A 24,810-nucleotide genomic window follows, 5' to 3' on the forward strand; every position below is an offset into this window, starting at 1 on the left:
TTTTTTTTCGCGCGGCCATCCATCAAACTTTGTTTTTTGATTACAAAATAGTGTAATAAACCAAACTTACTATGACATGTATATGTGTAACTCTTTTCATCAAAATCGGTTGCGAGGTTTAAGCGGGAAAGCGTAACAGACAGACAGACAGACAGAGTTACTTTCGCATTTATAATATTAGTTGGAATGGAGCGGGGGACATTAGAAATTATGCTGCCAATGCATTGGGCAGTTGACGGCTAACTAATAATGATAGTGCTCACTTGACATTTTATGCAATTTGACAGTGCTCTCTATATGCCGTCTGTCTTTTTTCACCGTTTAATAAACGGCGTTTATAGCAGTCAGTGTTTTCTATGTATAATAAGTATGTATTTACAAAAAAAAAAGTATTTAAGTATGTTTATATCCGTTGTCTAGTACCCATAGTACAAGCTTTGCTTAGTTTGGGACTAGAAGCGCAGTGTAAATGTCCAAGGATATTTATATTTATTTATTTATTTATATTATTAAAAGCAATCTTTGAGGCAGCTTATTGGGAGTTTAATAATTGGGAGAGAAATTTCCGCGAAATGATCGAATGACTTAAGAGTAAAAGCTCCCACAGGGTACCACACTGAGTTCTCTTCTTCATAACATCACATTACTGTCACAGCTCCCACACGGTACCACACTGAGCCCTCTTCTTCATAACATCACATTACTGTCACAGCTCCCACACGGTACCACACTGAGTTCTCTTCTTCATAACATCACATTACTGTCACAGCTCCCACACGGTACCATACTGAGCCCTCTTCTTCATAACATCACATTACTGTCACAGCTCCCACACGGTACCACACTGAGCCCTCTTCTTCATAACATCACATTACTGTCACAGCTCCCACAGGGTACCACACTGAGTCCTCTTCTTCATAACATCACATTACTGTCACAGCTCCCACAGGGTACCACACTGAGCCCTCTTCTTCATAACATCACATTACTGTCACAGCTCCCACACGGTACCACACTGAGCCCTCCTTTTCATAACATCATGATATTACTGTCACAGCTCCCACAGGGTAGCATACTGAGCCCTCTTCTTCATAACATCACATTACTGTGACAGCTCCCACAGGGTACCATACTGAGCCCTCCTCTTCAAAACACATTTTTTCACTGGCAACACTAAATATTTACCTGTTGCGGGTGCTGCGGCTGCGGTAAGGGCTGGTGAGGAGGCGAGGGCCCGTGCGCCGGCGGCTGTACCGGCGCCGAGCGGTGTACCTACAATGTTTATGACTCAAGTTAGTTGTCATTTTATATCCCGGCAGCAAGGTTCTGGAATGGAAGCCGCGCACCGGAAAACGCAGCGTGGGACGTCCATCTACAAGGTGGACCAACGACATCGTGAAGGTAGCAGGCTGCTACCAATCGATCAACGTGGAAAGCATTGGGGGAGGCCTATGTTCAGCAGTGGACGTCCTATGGCTGAAATGATGATAATCCCACCAAAAACATAAATATAAAAAGGAGAGCCAAGTTTAAAACATTATGCTTGGCTGTAGGCTTCGCCGCAAAAAGAGTGGAGATCTTATAAATGATAAATGAGTGCCAAGTTCGATGCATGATGTGAGATCTTAAAGTAGGTTAGATTTGACTTGGCCAGTTTCATTACATCAGTTACTTTATAAAGTTATTAACATACATTTTTTTTAATTCTGATAAAATCTGGCCAATTCAAGTCTAGATCATAAAAAAATATTATTGAAAAAACAAAAAACCCAACTGAAATTTTTGTTCATATAGGGCTTTCCCCCGACGACGGAACCCTACACTGCGCGTGTCACGACACGCACTTGGCCATTTTTTAAAGCGTTTAGGCATGAGTACCAAATGTCAGTGTTACCTGGTGCATAATCTGTTGTGGGTGCGGCAGAGGCGCCGCGGCGGGCTGATGAGAACTCGGCGCCGCGCCCGCAGCGCCGCCCGCCGGGTATTCTAGAACAAGATAGAACGTCTGTTACACTTGAAGTCTACACCAGTGGTTCCCAAAGTTGTCTGGGCTACGACTCATCTAAAGTCTGTTCGCCGAGAGTTGATAAAAAAATTTAAATATCAGAGGTTCTAAACTCATTATAAATTGCGGCCCGCTAATTATTTTTGTCGATATAATGAAAAAGTTGGTAGATTATCATTATTATCTCTTTTAAATTTACGGGAATTATTCCGGTTAGGGCATACGTGGGGATACGGATCAAACACGTGGCGTCCATGTGTTGGATTAAAAGTATTTCATTATTATCAAGTGGCTTATAGTGTATCCCAATGTTGGGCAAAGCCCTACCCACTGTCATACCATTCATTACGGTGTTATGTAAAATAAATCTATTCCGTTTCACACATTGCGGCCCGCCGGCCGCGGCGCTTGACGTCAGCTGCGTGGCTCGTACCATGGTACTCAGTGCGCGTTGTGACAAACGACGCCCGCCATACAGAATGCGATAATTAAGCGACAGTCGCTATTGCAAGACATTTCATAATATTTATCAACTCTCGGCGAACAGACTTTAATACAATTTCCCAAACTCTATAGAAATTTTTCCCACTGCCGAGCGGTTGGATCGGTAGGGTGGTGTCGTTCTACAGGCAGGGCCCACTCAATGTTCGCTCGCGATCCACCACTGGGTCGCGACCCATAGTTTGGGAAACCCTGGTCTACACATCTGAACCAGAGTGACTGACATAGCCCGCAGAATCACTAAAATCAAGTGGCAGTGGGCGGGGCACATGGCTCGTAAAGCTGATGGCCGCTGAGGCAGGAAAGTTCTTGAGTGGCGACCACGAGCCGGAAGACGTAGCGTGGGCAGGCCTCCCACTAGGTGGACCGTCGATTTGGTGAAGGTCGCGGAAGGTCCTGGATGCGAGCGGTCTTTGTGGAAATCCTTGGGGAAGGCCTTTGTCTAGCAGTGGACGTCTTTCGGCTGAAACGAAACGAGAGAATCTACACATCTGACAGGTAAACTACAAACACAGATATACAGGATGAAATTTTGTAATGCCACCTGGAGGGAAAGTACTCTTAATACTGTAGATAGAAAACTTTACTAAAAGTAAACATTCCTTTATTTTTGAAAAGAAAGAGAACTGCATTCATAGATTTTCGATTTTTTTTTTTCAAAAATTCACTACCATACCATACAATTTTCTGTACATACCTAATTGAAATAATTTAAGATTTCATGGTTTTCCTTTCATTTGATTTATCAAGTTAGTTAGAGAGATTTCATCCTTATACTTAACCCTAACGATAGATGTAATAAAAATACAGGGTGTAATTTTTAACAGATTTAAGTTGGTTCGATTTCCGGGTGTGGCAAGCAAATTTTTGGAAATCTTTGAATGCAGTTCTATTTCTTATCAAAAATAAAGAATTGTTTTCTTTGAGAAAAAAATTCTATCTACAATATTAAGAGTACTTTCCCTCCAGGTGGCATTACAAAATTCCACCCTGTACATTGTTTCATCCACGAAGACGCGCCCCGCCACTTTTTTCCGGGAGTTTGATCCGAGCAATCCGAGCGTCATAATTGTAGTGTGCGTGTGCACTCATGGATAATTTAGCGTGTACCAATAACACTCAAACATTAGCGGAAGAATGGTGGGATGCGTATTCGTAGATTAAAAGATCTATACTACAACTTTGGTTACATGTATCTCGGATACGGGAATATTCCCACCTCTCGTTCCCACCGCTGCAACTCTGTGTCGCCAGGATCTATAGCTTGACCGCCAACAAAAACCCAACCAATGAAGGTCAAGTTTGTCCCGGGGGAAAGTTTAACTGTCATTGGACCCGCAACGAAATGCATCTTGGTATAATACACTCACGGCGTTGGCGCAGACTGCTGTATCTCTGCTTCTATAGTTACTAATGGACTCACCAGCATATCTGATCTGCTGCTGCTGCTGCTGCGGCGTCTGAGACTGCCGTCGAAGACTGCAGCGTCTGGAGAAGACTGCAGTATCTGGAGAAGACTGCAGTATCTGGAGAAGACTGCAGCGTCTGGAGAAGACTGCAGCGTCTGGAGAAGACTGCAGCGTCTGGAGAAGACTGCAGCGTCTGGAGAAGACTGCAGCGTCTGGAGAAGACTGCAGCGTCTGGAGAAGACTGCAGTATCTGGAGAAGACTGCAACGTCTGGAGAAGACTGCAGTATCTGGAGAAGACTGCAGTATCTGGAGAAGACTGCAGCGTCTGGAGAAGACTGCAGCGTCTGGAGAAGACTGCAGTATCTGGAGAAGACTGCAGCGTCTGGAGAAGACTGCAGCGTCTGGAGAAGACTGCAGTATCTGGAGAAGACTGCAGCGTCTGGAGAAGACTGCAGCGTCTGGAGAAGACTGCAGTATCTGGAGAAGACTGCAGCGTCTGGAGAAGACTGCAGCGTCTGGAGAAGACTGCAGTATCTGGAGAAGACTGCAACGTCTGGAGAAGACTGCAGTATCTGGAGAAGACTGCAGCGTCTGGAGAAGACTGCAGTATCTGGAGAAGACTGCAGCGTCTGGAGAAGACTGCAGCGTCTGGAGAAGACTGCAGTATCTGGAGAAGACTGCAGCGTCTGGAGAAGACTGCAGCGTCTAGAGAAGACTGCAGTATCTGGAGAAGACTGCAGCGTCTGGAGAAGACTGCAGTATCTGGAGAAGACTGCAGCGTCTGGAGAAGACTGCAGTATCTGGAGAAGACTGCAGCGTCTGGAGAAGACTGCAGCGTCTAGAGAAGACTGCAGTATCTGGAGAAGACTGCAGCGTCTGGAGAAGACTGCAGTATCTGGAGAAGACTGCAGCGTCTGGAGAAGACTGCAGTATCTGGAGAAGACTGCAGCGTCTGGAGAAGACTGCAGCGTCTGGAGAAGACTGCAGCATCTGGAGAAGACTGCAGCATCTAGAGAAGACTGCAGCGTCTGGAGAAGACTGCAGTATCTGGAGAAGACTGCAGCGTCTGGAGAAGACTGCAGCGTCTGGAGAAGACTGCAGTATCTGGAGAAAACTGCAGTATCTTTGCCAATAAGCTCACCAGCATATCTGATCTGCTGCTGCGGCTGCGGTTGCTGCGGCTGCTGCGGCTGCTGCGGTTGCTGCGGCTGCTGCGGTTGCGGCGTGTAGTTCTCAGCGAGCGGGCGTTGGCGCAAACTGCTGTATCTTTTGCTTCCGCCTCTTGCTTCCGCACCTGAGAAGTTTACGAAAAATAAATGGGGGTTTCAAGTTAAATTAATCATAGATTTAGCACTTAACACATATTGCCTGAGGTATGGGAGCGGCACGGGAGGCGATTTTGACATATTATGACGTGACAGAGCATACAAATGGCAATGCCAGATTTTGTATGGAAGGTGGCGTCTATTTTTTTCGCGCGGCCATCGACCAAACTTTGTTTTTTGATTACAAAATAGTGTAATAAACCAAACTTACTATGGCATGTATACCTCTAAACTCAGTCTGAACTGAGTTACGAGCATTAGAAGTTTAATGATTTTCATACTAGATTTGCTTTTTGCGCGCAAGTTTTGCAAGAAATTGCAACAAAATATTGCGCTATTTTTTTATTGCGCTGATTCTGCTGCATACTGATGTCTGGAGCCTTTAATGGATGGTATTGTTTGTTTACACATACAATGTCATTATTTTGTTGCAATTTCTTACAAAACTTGCGCCCAAACAGCAAATCTAGTATGAAAATCATCAAACTTCTGATGCTCGTAACTCAGTTCAGACTGAGTTTAGAGGTATACATGTTATACTAAGTTTGGTTTATTACACTATTTTGTAATCAAAAAACAAGGTTTGGTCGATGGCCGCGCGAAAAAAAAAGACGCCAATTTCCGGCATTGTCTTTTGTCTTACTGACATTTGACGTTTCCCGTGACGCTCCCATACATCAGGAACTGACATAAGCGCTAGAATTACATTATTTAACTACAGCTATAGTTAATTATAAAGTAAAAGATTTATTGTTTTGAAATAGTAAATGCTCTTCTTCAAGCGCGTGGAATAGCAATAAGACAAGCGAAACGGCGTGGGTTTGACTCTCACCTCAATTATTTATTTTAAGTTAATGTTCCGTCAGTATTCTTTTTTTTTTCAAATACTCAATGGTGTTGTTGTAATTAGTTGTTACTTACCAGCGGCCGGCTGCTGTTGGTTCTGCTGTGGCGGCTGTGGCTTCTGAGGCGGCTGCGGCTGCTGCGGCGGCGACTTATTCGGAGCTACGTTGTTCTGTTGTGGAGGTTGCTGGTAAAACAACAAATACAAATATTATCAGTAGGCGCATTAGTTATACTTATTCTATGCAATATTTGAACACATTTTATCGATTTTACGCGATATATATTTGTCGTCTAAAGTCATCTATAAGATTTTATCACGGCACGCATCCTAGTTCGGCAGGATCACTTTTTTCAGAGGTGCGATTGTGTAAAGTTGTTCATGGATGGACAATGAATACAATTGATCATCGATCGTATAACTAAATTCGAATTGTGTAATTTTGTCCATTCCATGAAGACCGAAAAGTGACCGGTCGTATAAAAACGTTTCATGGATTTGCGTTTTATTATTGAAAAACATACGCTAAAACTCATTTTTTTTTAACAAATAATAAATCAAATTCATGTTTAAATGCAGCTTTTTTAATAAAATTTTATGATTGCACCTTAATAACATACTTTTATTCATAAAAACATTGAATTTGAACTAAAAATTTACCTCTTCAAATCAATAACCAAACGCATAAAACGAATGAAATTCGAGTTTCCACTACCCGTTCCCAGATGGCAGGCTAAGTTGACTACTACTCTACAATAGGTGGCGTTAATGGACTACGTAAAACGACGTAAAATGTTTATTTATTTTTATTTATTTATACTTTAATGCCAAAATTTTAACATAAAGCGAACTTAATGTCATATTAAATAAGTTATACATTATTATGTGTTTTGAGAAGTGGTATTATAATCTATGTTCTGTGAATGACAAGTGTTATCTGTCAAGTGTCAAAAAACTTGAGAAACTTTTAAGAAGTTTGAATTTGTAAAATTTGTTTGTAAACACAAGTAAGTATAGATTAATACACTAAATTAAGGCATTCTATCAAAAATTATAACAACCCAAGCTTCAATAACAGTCGTATTATTCCTGTTACCTAATGGATACTACAATCAAAAAATAAATTTTTGTTTTCAGTGCCAAAGGCAAGAATAATTTCCCACGCCAGGTGGAGACCCTGCTAAATAATGCAGTAACAGCGCGTGGTCGTGTGATGAGGGTGCCTTGGCCAGCTAGCGCCTCGATGAGCTCTGGCGCAACACGGCCCGGACACTAAACAGCATGGGGGTGGGACGACTTAGGAGGCACAAGCTTGGAAAACGGTAAGGCCTATTTTTTATTGACATTAACTTGAACATACTAACACAACATATAATCAAGACTCTTTTAAAATGCGAACAGCTAGGGACTGGAATTTGTTGCCTGCTGCTGTCTTTCCCGAAGACTATAATCCGGGCCTTTTCAAGGCGAGAGTGAATAGGCAATTACAGCGCAGATATGTACCTTCCTAGACTGCATCTCACTTAAAATTAGGTGGGATTGTGGTCAAATACCTGCCTCGTTATGCATAAAAAAAAACAGAGACTAAGATTTATCACAGTAAAAAACTCAGTAAAACTCATTTATTTCTGTAAGTAGGCTTTAAAAAAGCACTTTTACACGTCCCAGTATTAACCCTACCACTGCTTCAGGACAATAAATGGGCCAGTGCTGAGAAGAAGCAGCGCAAGAAACTCAGACACTATTGTCAGCCACAATTTTTCAGCCACAACCTAGCTAGCAGCTAACATGTTTTTTTGTTTGTCATTGCAGCTCTCATCTTGTTCTACAGCAGCGCCTGCACCTGTCCCACCATCTACCAGTGTTGGAACTCTTCCAAGTGCATGAGAGTTTAAAACAATATATTTTATTGCATAATTATTTGTTTGTAAAAACGATAAGTACAAATGAGTAGGGAGGCTGTTGATTTTTTCATGGTCATTTTAATATATTATATTGTTAATTGTTCGAATGCTGTGATTATATTAAAATTACAGTAGAATCCCGATTATCCGGATCAATTAAAACCAGGGGTGTTCCGGATAATCGAAAATCCGGATAATCGATTTCAAAGTAAAATCAATAAATAATTAACTTTTTACAATAGAAATGGTTTTCAATACATCATTAAGAGTCTAAAAATCTAAATTTTAGACCATAGGATGAATCCATTCCTTTTAACAATGAACTAAGACGAAATCCGTACCGTGTAACGGTGGCGGCGCCTTCGGTTTTTATGGCCAGACCCTAAATCGGTAATTAGAAACCGTGAAGAATGAGTCCGGATAATCGGATATCCGGATAATCGAAGTCCGGATAATCGAGATTCTACTGTATATTTTAAATAAAAACTTAGTTTGTAAAGAGATGAAGGCTGACCACATAAGAAGTAGGTTCGTTTGTTCCTCCGAAGTAGGTATGTACTTATAAATGTCTAAAGAATTTTAATAAAAAGATAACAGTTTTATTTATTTCATAAGTCATTTATTTCTGTAAATAGGCCAACAGGGGGCACTTTTACACGTCCCAAATTAACTTTACCCTACCACTGCTACGGGACTATTGTGGGTTACGGCTGATTTACATGTGTTAAGGAGATAAGTAGGTACCTAACCAAATTATTAACTTAATTTTAAGTAATTAATAGCGTGTAAACACATAATTTAGTAGTAAATTGCAAGTTAAAATTTAGGATGTGCTTGTGTTTTAAGTACTGTTTACATGCAATTTAATCGCATAATATTAAGTTAATAATTTAGTTATACCTACTTATCTAACATGTGTAACTTAGCCTTTAGTAGTTGTTGATGAAAAATAACTCTTGTGTCTCACTAAAGCACTCATCGCTTACCACACTTTATCTTTCAAATAAATAAATATCCTTAGACAATTTACACTGCGCTTCTAGTCCCAAACTAAGCGAAGCTTGTACTATGGGTACTAGACAACGGATATAAAGATACTTAAATACTTTTTTTTTGTAAATACACAAGTATACATAGAAAACACCCAGTTCAATACAAACAAATATTTTCATGCACACAAATGTTTGTACTATGCGGGAATCGAACCCGCTACCTACGGAATAGTAGTCCGTTTCGAACCACTACACCAAACGGCCGACAAAAAGAAAATAATAAAGAATTTGTGTACGAAGACGAGGATAGAATTACACCTCCATGAGAATTTAAACGATTGTCATGAGTTACGAGTCACCGCAATCATTTGACATTAGCAATGAGCTCATAAACCTTAGACAATTCGAATTTGCTGTCAAAATCATATTCATCATTCACTCATCGTATAAATTAACGATCAAATCGTTATCGTTTTATGAACTCCGTACACAATTAGAATTAGCCGTTTGACACATCATAACGTACGTTATGAACTGTCAAATGAATACGATTGCCTTACACAATCGCACCACAGATCAGAAAGGGTCGTGTCGCCATTATACTATAAAATAACAGCTATAGATTGTTTCATCCACGAAGACGTGCCCCACCACTTTCTGGTTGGAGGAAGCACGGGGTGTGCACTTCGCGGTGAATGGCAGAAAAATCGCGCGCGAAATATATCTGCTAGTCTAAAATGAGCCCTAAATCAGATTTGATAGAGCCCATTTCTTATGACCACTGAAGCGGTAATTTGCAGGCGAAACATGCGCCGAAATATTTGCTAATCAAAAATGAGCTTTGATACTATTTATCTATGGCTATAGCTCACAGGCGAATCAGTTAAGCAAAAAACGATCTTAATCAAAAGAACACAGGGCTAGTAGAATCGGTTAAGCTAAAATCGACCTTATTCAAAAGAACACAGGGTATCCTACCGGCTGCTGCGGCGGCTTCTACTTGCCCTTTCCCTATTAACCACTTAAGCGGTGAATCGTTAAGCTAAAAACAACCTTATTCAAAAGAACACAGGGTATCTTACCGGCTGCTGCGGCGGCTTCTTCTTGCCCCTTCCCTATTAACCACTTAAGCGGTGAATCGTTAAGCTAAAAACAACCTTATTCAAAAGAACACAGGGTATCCTACCGGCTGCTGCGGCGGCTTCTACTTGCCCCTTCCCTATTAACCACTGAAGCGATGAATCGTTAAGCTAAAAACAACCTTATTCAAAAGAACACAGGGTATCTTACCGGCTGCTGCGGCGGCTTTTACTTGCCCCTTCCCTATTAACCACTTAAGCGATGAATCGTTAAGCTAAAAACAACCTTATTCAAAAGAACACAGGGTATCTTACCGGCTGCTGCGGCGGCTTCTACTTGCCCTTTCCCTATTAACCACTTAAGCGATGAATCGTTAAGCTAAAAACAACCTTATTCAAAAGAACACAGGGTATCTTACCGGCTGCTGCGGCGGCTTCTTCTTGCCCCTAGCCTATTAACCACTTAAGCGATGAATCGTTAAGCTAAAAACAACCTTATTCAAAAGAACACAGGGTATCTTACCGGCTGCTGCGGCGGCTTCTTCTTGCCCCTAGCCTATTAACCACTTAAGCGATGAATCGTTAAGCTAAAAACAACCTTATTCAAAAGAACACAGGGTATCTTACCGGCTGCTGCGGCGGCTTCTTCTTGCCCCTAGCCTATTAACCACTTAAGCGATGAATCGTTAAGCTAAAAACAACCTTATTCAAAAGAACACAGGGTATCTTACCGGCTGCTGCGGCGGCTTCTTCTTGCCCCTAGCCTATTAACCACTTAAGCGATGAATCGTTAAGCTAAAAACCACCTTATTCAAAAGAACACAGGGTATCTTACCGGCTGCTGCGGCGGCTTCTTCTTGCCCTGGTCGGTGGGCACCGGCCTCTGCTGCGCCACCGCGCTCACCTTCCGGGAACCTTGGCTGCCCAACAAAAGCCACGCTGATCAATGCATTCATGTTGTATCACATTAAAATAAGTTTAAAATTCAATAATTCCCACATTATGGCATTAAAATTATATTAGGAAGACATTAACCTTCAATTGGTGACGTGACGTCAAATTGACGTCGCACAGGAGAAAACGTTACATATTATTCAAACGGCTTGTTCCCTGCCCCCGCACGCCTCAGTAGCTGATTCTTTCTTAGTTTGGCGTCTGCCGTGACTGAAATCGGATGTTGCACGCGCTTAATTAGTGAGATAGAGGGTACCAAACGTCAATTTGACGTCACGTCACCATTAGTGTCAGTGATTTATTTCATGATTTGTTTTATTTTGTGGTTGAAAATGAATCCAAATGACGAGGATTTCAAACGTGTTGTATCGGTATTATTAAAAGAAAATGTGAGTGACATCAGCGATACGGAAGATCGATTTTTACACGACAATCACTGCTTAGAATCGGATCACAATACTGCGAGTGAACTATGCGACACAGAAAATCAAGATCCAGCACTATTTATGTCCAGCTAAGAAGATGAAAAGAACATCATACCTCTGCAAAAAGTGCAAGAAATCCGCATGTTTTGATTGCCTAGAAAAAAATTGTGTTGTTTGTTACCATAAGGACATCATCCACGTTTCATACATTTTTGGTCCAAAATCAAAAGTGCCGGCCAACAAAAAAAAGTGCTGTATTCTGACAGAATACGTCTGCCTTAGCATTTGTTACTATGGCACCAAAGCCGTAGCTCCACTGTGCGTCGAGTATTTGAGATCTAAAAGTCATCGACTATTCATACATTTTTTGTTCAAAATCAAAAGTGTCGGCCAATAAAAAAAAAGTGCTGTATTCTGACAGAATACGTCCGCCTTAGCATTTGTTACTATGGCACCAAAGCTGTAGCACCACTGTGCGTCGAGTATTTGAGATCTAAAATTCATCGACGATTCATACATTTTTTGTTCAAAATCAAAAATGTCGGCCAATAAAAAAAAAAGTACTGTATTCTGACAGAATATGTCCGCCTTAGCATTTGTTACTATGACACCAAAGCTGTAGCACCACTGTGCGTCGTAGTATTTGAGATCAAAGTCAGTCGTTTCATATATTTTTAGAACTCAAATACCACGATGCACAGTGGTGCTACAGCTTTGGTGCCATAGTAATAAATGCTAAGGCGGACGTATTCTATCAGAATACAGCACTTTTATTTTTTGGCCGGCACTTTTGATTTTGGACCAAAATGGATGATGTCCTTAATCTTATTTATTTTTTCTATGGGACAAAATACTGAAAATGATTGATTCTTATTTTTTACTTATTGTTTTTTATGAAGAAAGTAATTTTTGTTAAATTCCTTTGTTTTTTTAAAAATTCTATTATGATTGATCTCATGTCTACAAAAACAGACCATAAATGACTGCCATGTTTTTTAGCGTTATTTAATTAAAATTTTCAATATTTATTGCGACCAGTGTGTTTTATTTACGAAAACAAACTCATATTCTTATAAATAATGTAATTTATTACATTGCTTATGCTGTAAGTCTCCTGAATTTTGGCTTTTTAGTATTACGTCAAAATGACGTCACCTCACCAATACTGTGACCCATATTCACGTCACCAGTTGAAGGACTCTTTTACAAAAGGGACTTTCAAAAAGCATTTTTTTAGATCGAATGTTTTTTTTATGCATAACAAGGCAGGTATTTGGCCACAATCGCACCTGGTGTTAAGTGGGATGAAGACTGAAGTCTAGGATTATTTTAAATGAAGGGTTCATACTACATCTTCAGAATAATCATATGGGCCAATGCCCAGAGAACGCAGCACAAGGAACTTTAATGTCTCTTAAACATATTCAATTCTCAAAGCTACTGCCATCACCATCTATTAGGTAATACATTTTTGGTTCCACATGTCTCGGGCAACGATATCTGGCTAGTTAATGGAAGTACATTATTTGTATGAATAACAAATAACCATTAACCAGATATCGCTGAATAAAATCGCTGAATGTGAGAAATATATCTAAAACTTATCAGGAACGCAGAAAATGTTGAAACTGGCCCTGATTATCGTATTTTCGTCTTTTTCAAGCACACGAGTTTTTTGAGAAACGTGAGAAATACGTATAAATTGGAAACATAATGCGATATATTAATAAATCACATCTCTATATCAAATTAATATGAACAATACTACAGGTATAGCGCTAACTGATTAAGTTCCTGCGGCAGTATGAAGGTACAGGAGATGTGACACATTATGACGTAGCAAAAACACTCTCGCATCGCTATACTTCTACTTAGGAAAGCTTCAACCAATCCGTCGCGTCTGCACGCGTTGGTTTTGTTGAAGCTTTAGGAATTATGTCTGTAAGTAGATATCACACTCTTATTGAAACTAAACTCACTTATTGTTGACCAAAGACGTGGTTATGGTGAGATTCTCTAGCGGCGGCATTTTCTCCTTGGGCTGCGGCTTGGGCGTCACCGGCTCCCGTTTCACGGGGTTCTTGCTGAGATTCTGCTTCGGCGGACGGTCCGGTTTACCTGAAAAAAATATATTAATTTAGAATTTTACACTTTTGTAGGGTAGAATGTAGGTAGAATCTGTAAAATAAGTCGACTTTCTACTTTTTATAGCCACGGCTGCATTTGTCTTTAAAACCGAAAGAAGCAATTCCTTTAAAATAAAATAAATAAATATCCTTGGACATTTTACACTGCGCTTCTAATCCCAAACTAAGCAAATCTTGTACTATGTGTACTAGACAACGGATATAAACATACTTAAATACTTTTTTTTGTAAATACATACTTATTATACATAGAAAACACCCAGTCCAATACAAACAAATATGTTCATGCACACAAATGTTCGTACTGTGCGGGAATCGAACCCGCTACCTTCGGAAAGTAGTCCGTTTCGAACCACTACACGAAACGGCCGACAAAAACACTTTACATTTATTTATTTAAGTTTGTTTCCAGGTTTAGACTCGTACAGACAAGGCACATCGAGGTATACACTATGGCATCTTTGTGTAATGGTAATAGAGGAGATATTGCGACAAAAATGTATAATCTGATATGCTGTCGACCGACTATACCTAATCTAAAACAGTGCTGAAAAGTTCTTCTAAACTAGAGCTTAGATTGAAAATTGTGATTGATTGAATTTCAATATTCAGATCAATCAAATGATCGATTGATTGATAGTGTTTCATAAACGATTCGAAAACCAGTTGCATTTCTCGCCGGAACATTCTCACATATCGTTTATCTCATTTTCAATTATTGTTTATAAACGTAATGTAATCTAACTGAACAGTTTTTTCAGCTAAAAAAATATTAAACCAATAAACTAAGCACAATAAATCACACACAACGGAAACAAGAGTGAAAAAAGAAACTAATTTAGTGTGTTCATCGCTCGTCTTACATTTCCGTGAAATTATGAATTACTAGCTTTCCACCCGCGACTTCGCCCGCGTGGAATTTTTTCTGTCACAGAAAAACTTTATCGCGCGCGTCCCTGTTTCAAAAACCGGGATAAAAACTATCCTATGTCCTTTCCCGGGACTCAAACTATCTCTATACCAAATTTCATAAAAATCGGTTCAGTGGTTTAAGCGTGAAAGCGAGACAGACAGACAGAGTTACTTTCGCATTTATAATATTAGTATAGATACAGTTTCCGAGGCGGCGATCAGAATTCACTTAGTATATTCTTATTTGTTCTTTCGAGGTTTTGTTGTCTTCTACACTCGAGAGCAAAAATATGAAATCGCCGTATTTATTCTAAGCGATCGTAGGAACTAAATGACTTAAATAAAATGGTAATGAAGAAAATAAAATGGTACCATTTTAAAGGTAATAACTACATAATTTTAATGATACCATAGATACATACTTTATTTATTTTATTTTATTTTAAATCTATAAAGATTTTAGTTCTTGAAAGTATCCGCTAGGGGCGCTGTACAATCCGTCATACAATAATAGGTTTATAACTATCTATGTTGATTAACGCCCACTACTAGACGGAAGGAAGTTACTCGTTCGAAAACTTCGAATATGTATAGTTCGTTTTCACGAATGCATTTGTTTGTTATTATCAACCGATAATTATCTATCTGTTGTTATCACGATAATTATCCTTTCGAACCCTGGCGACTTTGCAACAAAAATGTCGTCTAAACATATTGTTTAAGGCGATTATCACTCTGCGCCGCGCTCCGCCGCGGAGCGCGTGATTTCATATAAAAAATCCCGCGCGCAGACGCGTTGTCAGTGTGTTGTGCCGCGCGTGTTTTCTATACAAACTGAGGTACTTGCATACAATGATTAAATCTGTCGTCCCGCGTACCGCGGCGGATCGCGGCGCAGTGTGATAATCGCGTTAGTGCTCACCTTTAGGCGACTTGATAGAAGCGTTCCTTCGCAGCTGCGTGCCGTTGTCGAGCGACTCGTTAGACGCCGGCTGCGACTTGGACCGGGGCCGGGGACCGCGGCCCTTTCTGCTGCAAAATCAGAAAAACAAACTTAAGTCAACTTGTTAAAATCTAAAATATACTGGCAAGAATTCAGCTACCATAAGTGAAAGAGCTTAAAAGATTTTGGATATTATGTTCAGAGGAGCCACTCGTCTTCCCAGGTGCAAGAAAGTCTACTTTAGCGCCTGTGTGTCGACGTTAGCTGAGCTTGCCAGCGGTAACTGTGCTCGGCAATGTTACCTGTGCCTGCCAGTGTTACCTGTGCTTGCCAGTATTACCTGTGATTGCCAGTATTACCTGTGCTCGCCAGTGTTACCTGTGCTCGCCAGCGTTACCTGTGCTCGCCAGTGTTACCTGTGCTTGCCATTATTACCTGTGCTTGTTGCCAGCCTCGAGCTCGGGGAAGTCTTCCGGGTTAGGCGGACGACGCGGCGGCGCCTGCGCTTGTTGACGCTTGTACGCCTCTTCGTCTTCCCAGGTGCAAGAAAGTCTACTTTAGCGCCTGTGTGTCGACGTTAGCTGAGCTTGCCAGCGTTAACTGTGCTCGCCAGTGTTACCTGTGCTCGCCAGCGTTACCTGTGCTCGCCAGTGTTACCTGTGCCTGCCAGTGTTACCTGTGATTGCCAGTATTACCTGTGCTCGCCAGTGTTACCTGTGCTCGCCAGTGTTACCTGTGCTCGCCAGTATTACCTGTGCCTGCCAGTGTTACCTGTGCCTGCCAGTGTTACCTGTGCTCGCCAGTATTACCTGTACCTGCCAGTGTTACCTGTGCTTTCCATTATTACCTGTGCTTGTTGCCAGCCTCGAGCTCGGGGAAGTCTTCCGGGTTAGGCGGGCGACGCGGCGGCGCCTGCGCTTGTTGACGCTTGTACGCCTCCTCGTCTTCCCAAGTGCGAGTGTACTTGTTAGGGCCGCGACTGTGTGGATATCAATTTATTAATTCACACATATTTTATTGTATTTGACAATAGAGGATCGGACGCAGAGTTAATGAGAGCTACCAGTTAGCGACAATGGCAAGTGACAGAACATAAAATAATTAATTTTCTGCAAATATGCTTTTAAAAAGCGCTTTTTCAGGGCAGTGGCGCCATCTTGGCGAGTGCAAATGTGATAGTTCTCCTACTTTGTATGTCTGTTAATATGCTGTTTCTCGATAAAGCTTGTTGAAAAATAACCAAGTGTGAGGTCACTTGTGGGTTCTGTTTAAAATAAACTGACGGAATGATTATAAGTTTCAAAGAAAATACTTAATTAAAATATGACTTGAAAAATGTTATTTGTGAATGGTGTCCGATCCCCTATTTTGATAGACGCACAAATATCGGAGTTAATGCCAAAGCATTTTGCCACTGTTTTTTTTTTCAAACAGAGAATATAAGGCGATGCATGCATAAAGCATTAATTATAAATAAATAAATAAACAATCAAATACCAGAACGTAATATTAAGTTACAAACGATGACAAAATTAAAAAGGTTGTAAGATTAACCAGAGCAACCTTATGTATAAAAAAAACTAATTGTCGAAGCGCAAAACACAGAAAAATAATAAGAGTCATGTAATTTGAAGGAATTTCCTTTATTAACAAGAAATGTTTATTTAAATATTAAAAAATATTTTAAAATAAGTGCTGAAATCGAACTTATTATTTGTCTATGTCAATATACGCTAATTGACCAATATTTCAACGCCAACTCAAAACGGACAATAAAATATAACACTTAATCTCTATGTGCATAATAACAATAAAAACTAATTAAAAAAAATACACAAACGAAAGTCAACGACTTACTGAAAGTGACAACATGCATACACTGAACAAACAACATTAATCACGCGAGTGTAAAATCATTAGTGAAAAAAATCCTTTGGCAACAAAATTTTAACATAAATAGGTAATTAAGACGGCATTAAAATAACTAGAAAGCAAATTCAGACAAAGGCCATGCAACGGTGAACGCTGAAAATTCGGTGGCGATTCTGTTGCACAAATTCTTTGAAACATTTTTGAAACCTCTCTCTTTTTTCGATGGAGAGTGAAAGAGTCAGACCCGAAACGAATTTAGGCTGATTCCAGACTGATTGGTCTAAATATTTAAAATTCTATTACAAATGCAAATAAGCAAATGGAGGCCTCTCTCTTTTTGTTGGAGAATGAAAGGGACGAACTTAACGCGAATTTAGGACTGTAGAGTCAACTTTGTATGAACATATGGAACCACAGAAAGATGAAAGTACTGGTAATACAGGCTCCTCGCCTAGCTCAGACACCAGTCTCTCACAATCTATTTTTAAACACGATGTACATTTTTTTGTAATACTTATGTATCAGTTAGATTGTGGAGAAAAATAAAGACTTTTATTATTTTTTATTTTGTTCTTTTTCAATCAATTATTCAAGATTGCGATTGATCTTTTATTCAATCAATTAAGAGCGTTTACGCCGTTTGGCGCAAAAACAGTACTTTTTCAACTCGTTACAATCATTAACCAGTAATACTACAAATATGTTATAGGCATAAATAGTTAGGCAATTTCGTCGTCTAAATAGTTAATTGAGAAAATATTGCGATTAGTTTAGCATTTAAGAATTCTATCAAGATAAGTCCACACAGGTTTTGTAAATTTCCACTTTAGCGTCAGTTCACAAGCTGAAATTTTTATAAAAATACTGTGAAAACGATTTAACAAACATTTATATCCTATAGCATAGATCCTTGGGCAAATAGTTATCTGAGAAAATTTTTAGATTTAAGCATTTTACAATAAGAAATCACAAATTAAAAGAACGTGAAATACCCAAAAATCAAAGTGATTTTTTCACCAATATTCTTCCTTTATTCAACACAAAAATAGCTTAATATAATAGAAGAATATCTTATCTAAAATATTTACTTTGAAATTTAAAATAATTCATTGTAATTTTTTTTCTATGAGTATTTGAAAACTACTATAAATCGCCGCGCACGAATCGTTCAAATTCAGTCCGCCTCGAGGCGTTCCAGAGTGAGGTCACGTCGCTCGGTGCTCTGCTGACATGTGTCACGCGTACGTTGATCTTTGACAGGTAGCTGGACTTTTATAGTGTATCCGCAAAATCTTGGTGGTAGATTTTGCGATCACGTGGTAATTAAAATATTTTATTGTTATTTTTCATTACAGTCTATTTTTACTAAAAATTCTATTTCAGACGTAATGAAAAATAAAATTAAGTTATTTTTAGCGATGAAACGAAAACGAATGACGAAAATTTGGAACAGCAAGTTATGTATGTATACCTACTAATATTATAAAGAGGAATAATACTAATAATTTATTTGCCATAAATAGGTGGTTACAGAATAGTTAATAGGAATGCTCTCCCAGCAGGGTCCCACCTATAGTAGGGAATTTAGTGCAAGAACCCCTCCACTTTGGTATAGAAGGCTCATTTTTGCAACAGTGTTTCTTTGGGTGCTCCTGAGTGGATTTCCGTCGGTAGACATCGGGAGCCCCCCCTGTGGTAGCAGGGGGAGGGGGGGCAAGTTTCCTTCCGCCGCGCTTCACTTTAAGGCCCATATCTTCAAAACTATGGGTATTAGGGCAAGTGTGGTATCATTTTCGGATAATTAAAGGATGGCGAATTCATTTCTAGAACAAACTTTTTGCCTTTTCATACAAAAAAATTGAAATATTGAGTAAAATTCACAAAAATCAAAAAGTATTTTTTTAAATAAACGTCGTTTACTTTTAAACAACTGGAGATAATCTAATAAAAAAATATGACCTGAAAGCTACATTTATCAGGATTATAAAAATATAAGATTGTATGGTACTTTTTTCGCAAAAAGTAGGTGAAAAAAATTTTTTCTACAGGACACAGCGGGTGAATTTTATTGCGCATCGGAAAAAAATATTTATTTTATCCATGAATTCATACTATTTGGTTCATAAGCAAGCAAGAATTATTATTTTAGAATTTATTTAGAGTTGCTGGCACATCAATCTACCATGATTTGTATTTTTTCGTCAATTGATTTTGAACTCTATGTGTGAGACATAAGGTTGAAAATAATTTAAATACATTTTAATATTGAAAATATCATAAGAAGAAAGCACTAAATAAAGAACTTTAATTTGTCTAAACGTCTTAATGATTATTATTATTTTAATTAACACTTTTATTTGTACATACTATTGTACCAGTGATTTAACGGAAAGGTAAGTGTGAGGAAAATGAGGTTTCACAATCATAGTACGGGAGATATTTTTAGCACAAAGGTTACGGCTGTGACCTTTTTAGCTGTTTTTTTCAGACAGCACCAGCTTCTGCACTACTTCTTGCACTTACATCTCACCATTTCCAGGCAAGCCTCGGCAGCTACGGGCAAACCGGTCCATGTAGGCTCCATCTTGCTATCGGCTCTGGTCCATCCCCAACCAGTCGGGTAAAGGGAAGACTGAGTCGGTTGCTTGCAACTAATCCTATACGCGAACCCCTTGGATTGATCTAATTAGTAAGTGGATAGATCGTGAACAAGGGACGACTAGAAAAGATGACCAAAATCCCAACAGAACAGCCTAATCTGGTTTACTGATAGCTCAAAGATGCAGTAGCGGCGTAGGGGGGGGGGGGGGGGAGGGGGGGTGCCAAGCATCAGAGGGTGACACATGTCGCACAGATAAGTACTCACTGGCGCATCTGCATAGCAAGTCTGCGGTCTATGTCATTGTCTTTCAATCTTGGAATCGGTAGGTAACCCCAAAATCGTGGGGGTGCCTTAGGACTTACGCCGCCACTGTAAAGATGGCCTTGGAAACGGGAACGGGCGCCTACTGTAAACACTTCGAACATAGTGAACGCTTAAGGAGGTTTGCTACAGTGTTTCAAGCTGAATTCTACGCTATAATATGTGTGCACTAAAGAACAGGGGTGTAAAAAACGCAATATTTACATCCTGATCCACAGCCAGGCAGCACTCAAACAAAAAGCCATCGCCTCAGTGAAGGTTGAGTCTAGAATTATTCTAGATGCAATCTTAAGGATGAACAAACTCGGAAGGCATGAAAGTGTCCCTGATGTGGGATACCTGGACATACACGGATCAAATGCAATGGGAGAGCCGACAGTCTAGCGAAACTAGGGTCAGAGGCGATACCTATTGGGTCAGAACTGATACTTACCTTTATCTAACGGCATACCTCATGGCCATAATATGGCCATATCCAAGAAGCACAGTGCTGAATGGGAAAGCTCCAACGAAATAAGATAAGCCTCTCCAAATCATTCCTAAAGGGAAACACAGGGTCATGGAGAAAACTCATTAAGCATTAACGTATCTAAGCCCAAGCAATTACTGGTACGCAAACTGGGCATTATGGAACGAACCACATGTCCCACAAAATGGGCCTAACAACAGAAGACAGCTCTCCATCAGAAGACTTAGAAGGCTTTCACTCAGACGCTTAATTCACCTAATGGATAGGATTTTTTTGGATGATAGGGAATAAAAAATGGAGCATAAAGATCCTAATGGGTCGCTGTGGACTACGCTTAGACCTAGCTTAGCTTAGGCCCTACATAAGATAACCCAGACAGCAGCAGCAGCTTTGTATCAGCCTTGGTTACTGGCAGTATATCAAGGGATTCGCGTATAGGATCAGGTGCAAGCAACCGACTCGAGTCTTCCCTTTACCCGACTGGTTGGGGGTGGACCAGAGTCGATAACAAGATGGAGCCTACATGGACCGGTTTGCCCGTAGCTGCCGAGGCTTGCCTGGAAATGGTGAGTTGTAAGTGCAAGAAGTAGTGCAGAAGCTGGTGCTGTCTGAAAAAAACAACTAAAAAGGTCACAGCCGTAACCTTTGTGCTAAAAATATCTCCCGTACTATGATTGTGAAACCTCATTTTCCTCACACTTACCTTTCCGTTAAATCACTGGTACAATAGTATGTACAAATAAAAGTGTTAATTAAAATAATAATAATCATCAAGATGTTAAGACAAATTAAAGTTCTTTATTTAGTGCTTTCTTCTTATGATATTTTCAATATTAAAATGTATTTAAATTATTTTCAACCTTATGTCTCACGCATAGAGTTCAAAATCAATTGACGAAAAAATACAAATCATGGTAGATTGATGTGCCAGCAACTCTAAATAAATTCTAAAATAATAATTCTTGCTTGCTTATGAACCAAATAGTATGAATTCATGGATAAAATAAATATTTTTTTCCGATGCGCAATAAAATTCACCCGCTGTGTCCTGAAGAAAAAATTTTTTTCACCTACTTTTTGCGAAAAAAGTACCATACAATGTTATATTTTTATAATTCTGATAAATGTAGCTTTCAGGTCATATTTTTTTTATTAGATTATCTCCAGTGGTTTAAAAGTAAACGACGTTTATTTAAAAAAATACTTTTTGATTTTTGTGAATTTTACTCAATATTTCAATTTTTTTGTATGAAAAGCCAAAAAGTTTGTTCTAGAAATGAATTCGCCATCCTTTAATTATCCGAAAATGATACCACACTTGCCCTAATACCCATAGTTTTGAAGATATGGGCCTTAAAGTGAAGCGCGGCGGAAGGAAACTTGCCCCCCCTCCCCCTGCTACCACAGGGGGGGCTCCCGATGTCTACCGACGGAAATCCACTCAGGAGCACCCAAAGAAACACTGTTGCAAAAATGAGCCTTCTATACCAAAGTGGAGGGGTCTCCATACAAATCATTGCACTAAATTCCCTACTACTAGTTGTAGGGGGAACATACACAACATATTACAGTCGAAAAATCTTTGCGGTAGGTACCTCGGATTGTAGTTAGTTGGACAGTGGTCATTTGACGGCCACTTGAATCGTCTCACCCCTAAGCTTTTGGCTACCGCCGGCGCACTAAGCCGGTTGATGCCTAATCTCGGATGCCCGGCTGCACTGAGTCGCTGACTATACTTTTGCGTCACGCGTTATGGTCCTATATGGGGCTCGAGTATGGCACAGTGCTGTGTAGTCGTGGAGCATCCTACTGTTCAAAAAAGCGCAACGCATGATATCACTGAGGCACAGGCTGAGGTAATTCGTGGATACCGCATAGTATCCGCAGTCCGTCTATTCCCGGTTGTGGACACTGACTATGTCCCTACTGAGGATAAATGGGAAAAAAAATATTGTCCTTAGTGGCGACGTATAACAATCCTACTAATATTATAAATGCGAAAGTTTGGATGTCTGGATGTTTGTTACTCTTTCACTCAAAAACTACTGAACGGATTTTGTTGAAACTTTACAGTATTATTGTTTATAAACCAGATTAACATAATTATAGGCTATAATTTATGACGATATGTGACAAATAAATTTCAAAAAATAAATAAGACGTGTCTAAAAAGCGCAATCTATCGTCATTGGTTAAAATCTACAGCGCTGGACAAACTACTGTTTTTGACGTTCGTAAATATTCATGCGGGGGAAGCCGTGAAACGCCATCTATCAACATGATATCAAACAACAGATTTTACGAACTAAGGAGTAAAACGAGGTCCACGCGTACGAATTATTAATAAAATTAACAATATTTGTATTCATCTGGTCTTACTTGACTTTTACTTTACGTGTGTCATGCACGATGACATTTGTGTCAATATTTGTGTACGTGCGTCCCCACTAGGCATAATTGGGATGTATTTTTCTAATTTGTCATAAGTTGTGAGAAAGCCTGTAGCTACAACTGGGAAAGTATGTGTCACCACTGGTGACAATCGATATTATTTATGCCATTTATCCTCAGTGGCGACAAAGCTAGTGTCGACAAACGAGAATAGACGCCAGTCTGTTGCGAGGTGACCATAGGTCCCAAGGGGAAATGTACGTGTACGTGCACCACGAGAGGTGGAAACCAAAAGGTAGAGGCTTGAGGATCTAGGCCCTAGAGTGCTGAAGGGTACACCTGGCCGTCAGCCAAATTTTACGTCGCACCATGGAGGCAGTTCTGCCTGTATTAGAGGAGTGGGTGCGACGGCATGATCGCCTCACACAAAGGGCGACCCAGGTTCTACCGGGCCATGGGTGCTTCGGGCCATTCCTCCACCGTATAGGCCGAGAGCCTGTAGATGAATGTCAGTTAACTCTGCAGTCTTGGCACGTGAGTCACCGCAGCAGACTGACACGCTCCAACAGTGCCCAGCCTAAGCGAACGAGCGGCGGTTGGAAATGACCTCTCCCTACCAATCGGGAAGAGGCGTGAGATAGATAGATAAATTGTTTGTTTGTTGTAACACACTTTTTTTAATGCTTTTAACACACACATTATGTATAGTTGCTATTGAAATTCAATTCAATATTGAAATAAAGTTAGTTAGTCAAGAAACACACTAGGTGACACCACTGGTATTTTGTTACACAGGTTAGTACTTAATAATTTCAAAAGTTGCAACATAACAAAAGTGACAAAACAATATAAGATAAAGATGACTAGCGTTTCAAATAGTTCCCTGCGTCAGAGTGATGTGTGCCGCAGCGATGCAAAAAGCAAAGAGCTCAGTATAAACACTACCCTCAAAAGGGCAGAACACTGATTTTCAGCTTTTGCTAGAGAACGCTCGCTTTCGGAAACAATATCTACATTAGTATGAAATATATGATGAGACAAATAATCTTATGGTATAGTGTGCTTACTTTCTGTGTAAGTGTTCTTTCACAGAAAGAAGCAGTGAAAAGGTGGAGCGAGAGGCCTCAGCCGACACTCCGGTTATCCGCCGCCGACACCCTGGGCGTAAGAGGACAGCTTATGGTCTCCAACTGTCCCTTCCTAACAGGCCTCGGTCGCTAGACATGGAGGTGTCTGGTGGCGGCTAAGGACGAATGCTACAGGCAACAGCCAATGGCGATGTCCCGCGTTCCCTCATATCACTCATATGGATCATGGCAGAAACAGTCAGGTTTTTGGTGGGTGTAGGGGCTACCCACCTTCTGGTAGGAAGAACCCCACATAACCCACTAGCTGCCCCCGCAGCTGGTGGGTATGAAATGTTATGCATTTTCCGGATAAAAAAAGAATAGTAAACAGGAAAAGTTAAAATTCAATTTTTTTTCTGCTGAACATAGGCTGTATAAAATATTCTCAAAATAGTAAAAAACCTTTGATAATTTACTATTTGATAAAGAATTTACGTATTTATTATTGATTAGGACTAATGTATACCATTATTTATAATTATGGAGTCGGTGTTGGAAGATTTGAAGATTTTATAGTTTCCTTGAGCTGTCACTTGACAGCCTGGCACACTTTTACGATGGTGGATCAAAGTATTTTGGTTTGACTA

At 40.0% G+C, this 24,810-nt stretch overlaps 2 protein-coding genes across 2 annotated transcripts in view; one reads left to right on the forward strand and one right to left on the reverse strand.

The window, feature by feature from the left end:
• Positions 1-24,810, forward strand: part of LOC135082867 (dual specificity protein phosphatase 23-like) — a 239,321-nt gene that overhangs the window by 11,732 nt on the left and 202,779 nt on the right. The window lies entirely within an intron of this gene.
• Positions 1-24,810, reverse strand: part of LOC135083023 (uncharacterized) — a 48,111-nt gene that overhangs the window by 10,982 nt on the left and 12,319 nt on the right. Inside the window, exons 6-13 of the mRNA XM_063977787.1 lie at positions 16,289-16,420; positions 15,421-15,530; positions 13,419-13,557; positions 10,896-10,980; positions 6,163-6,271; positions 3,930-5,210; positions 1,895-1,986; positions 1,186-1,272 (exon numbers count right to left, since the gene is read on the reverse strand). Of these exons, the coding sequence (XP_063833857.1) occupies positions 1,186-1,272; positions 1,895-1,986; positions 3,930-5,210; positions 6,163-6,271; positions 10,896-10,980; positions 13,419-13,557; positions 15,421-15,530; positions 16,289-16,420 (2,035 nt within the window). The remainder of the gene's footprint in view (positions 1-1,185; positions 1,273-1,894; positions 1,987-3,929; positions 5,211-6,162; positions 6,272-10,895; positions 10,981-13,418; positions 13,558-15,420; positions 15,531-16,288; positions 16,421-24,810) is intronic.

The sequence above is a fragment of the Ostrinia nubilalis genome, chromosome 22, assembly GCF_963855985.1.
Source record: "Ostrinia nubilalis chromosome 22, ilOstNubi1.1, whole genome shotgun sequence".
NCBI lineage: Eukaryota > Metazoa > Arthropoda > Insecta > Lepidoptera > Crambidae > Ostrinia > Ostrinia nubilalis.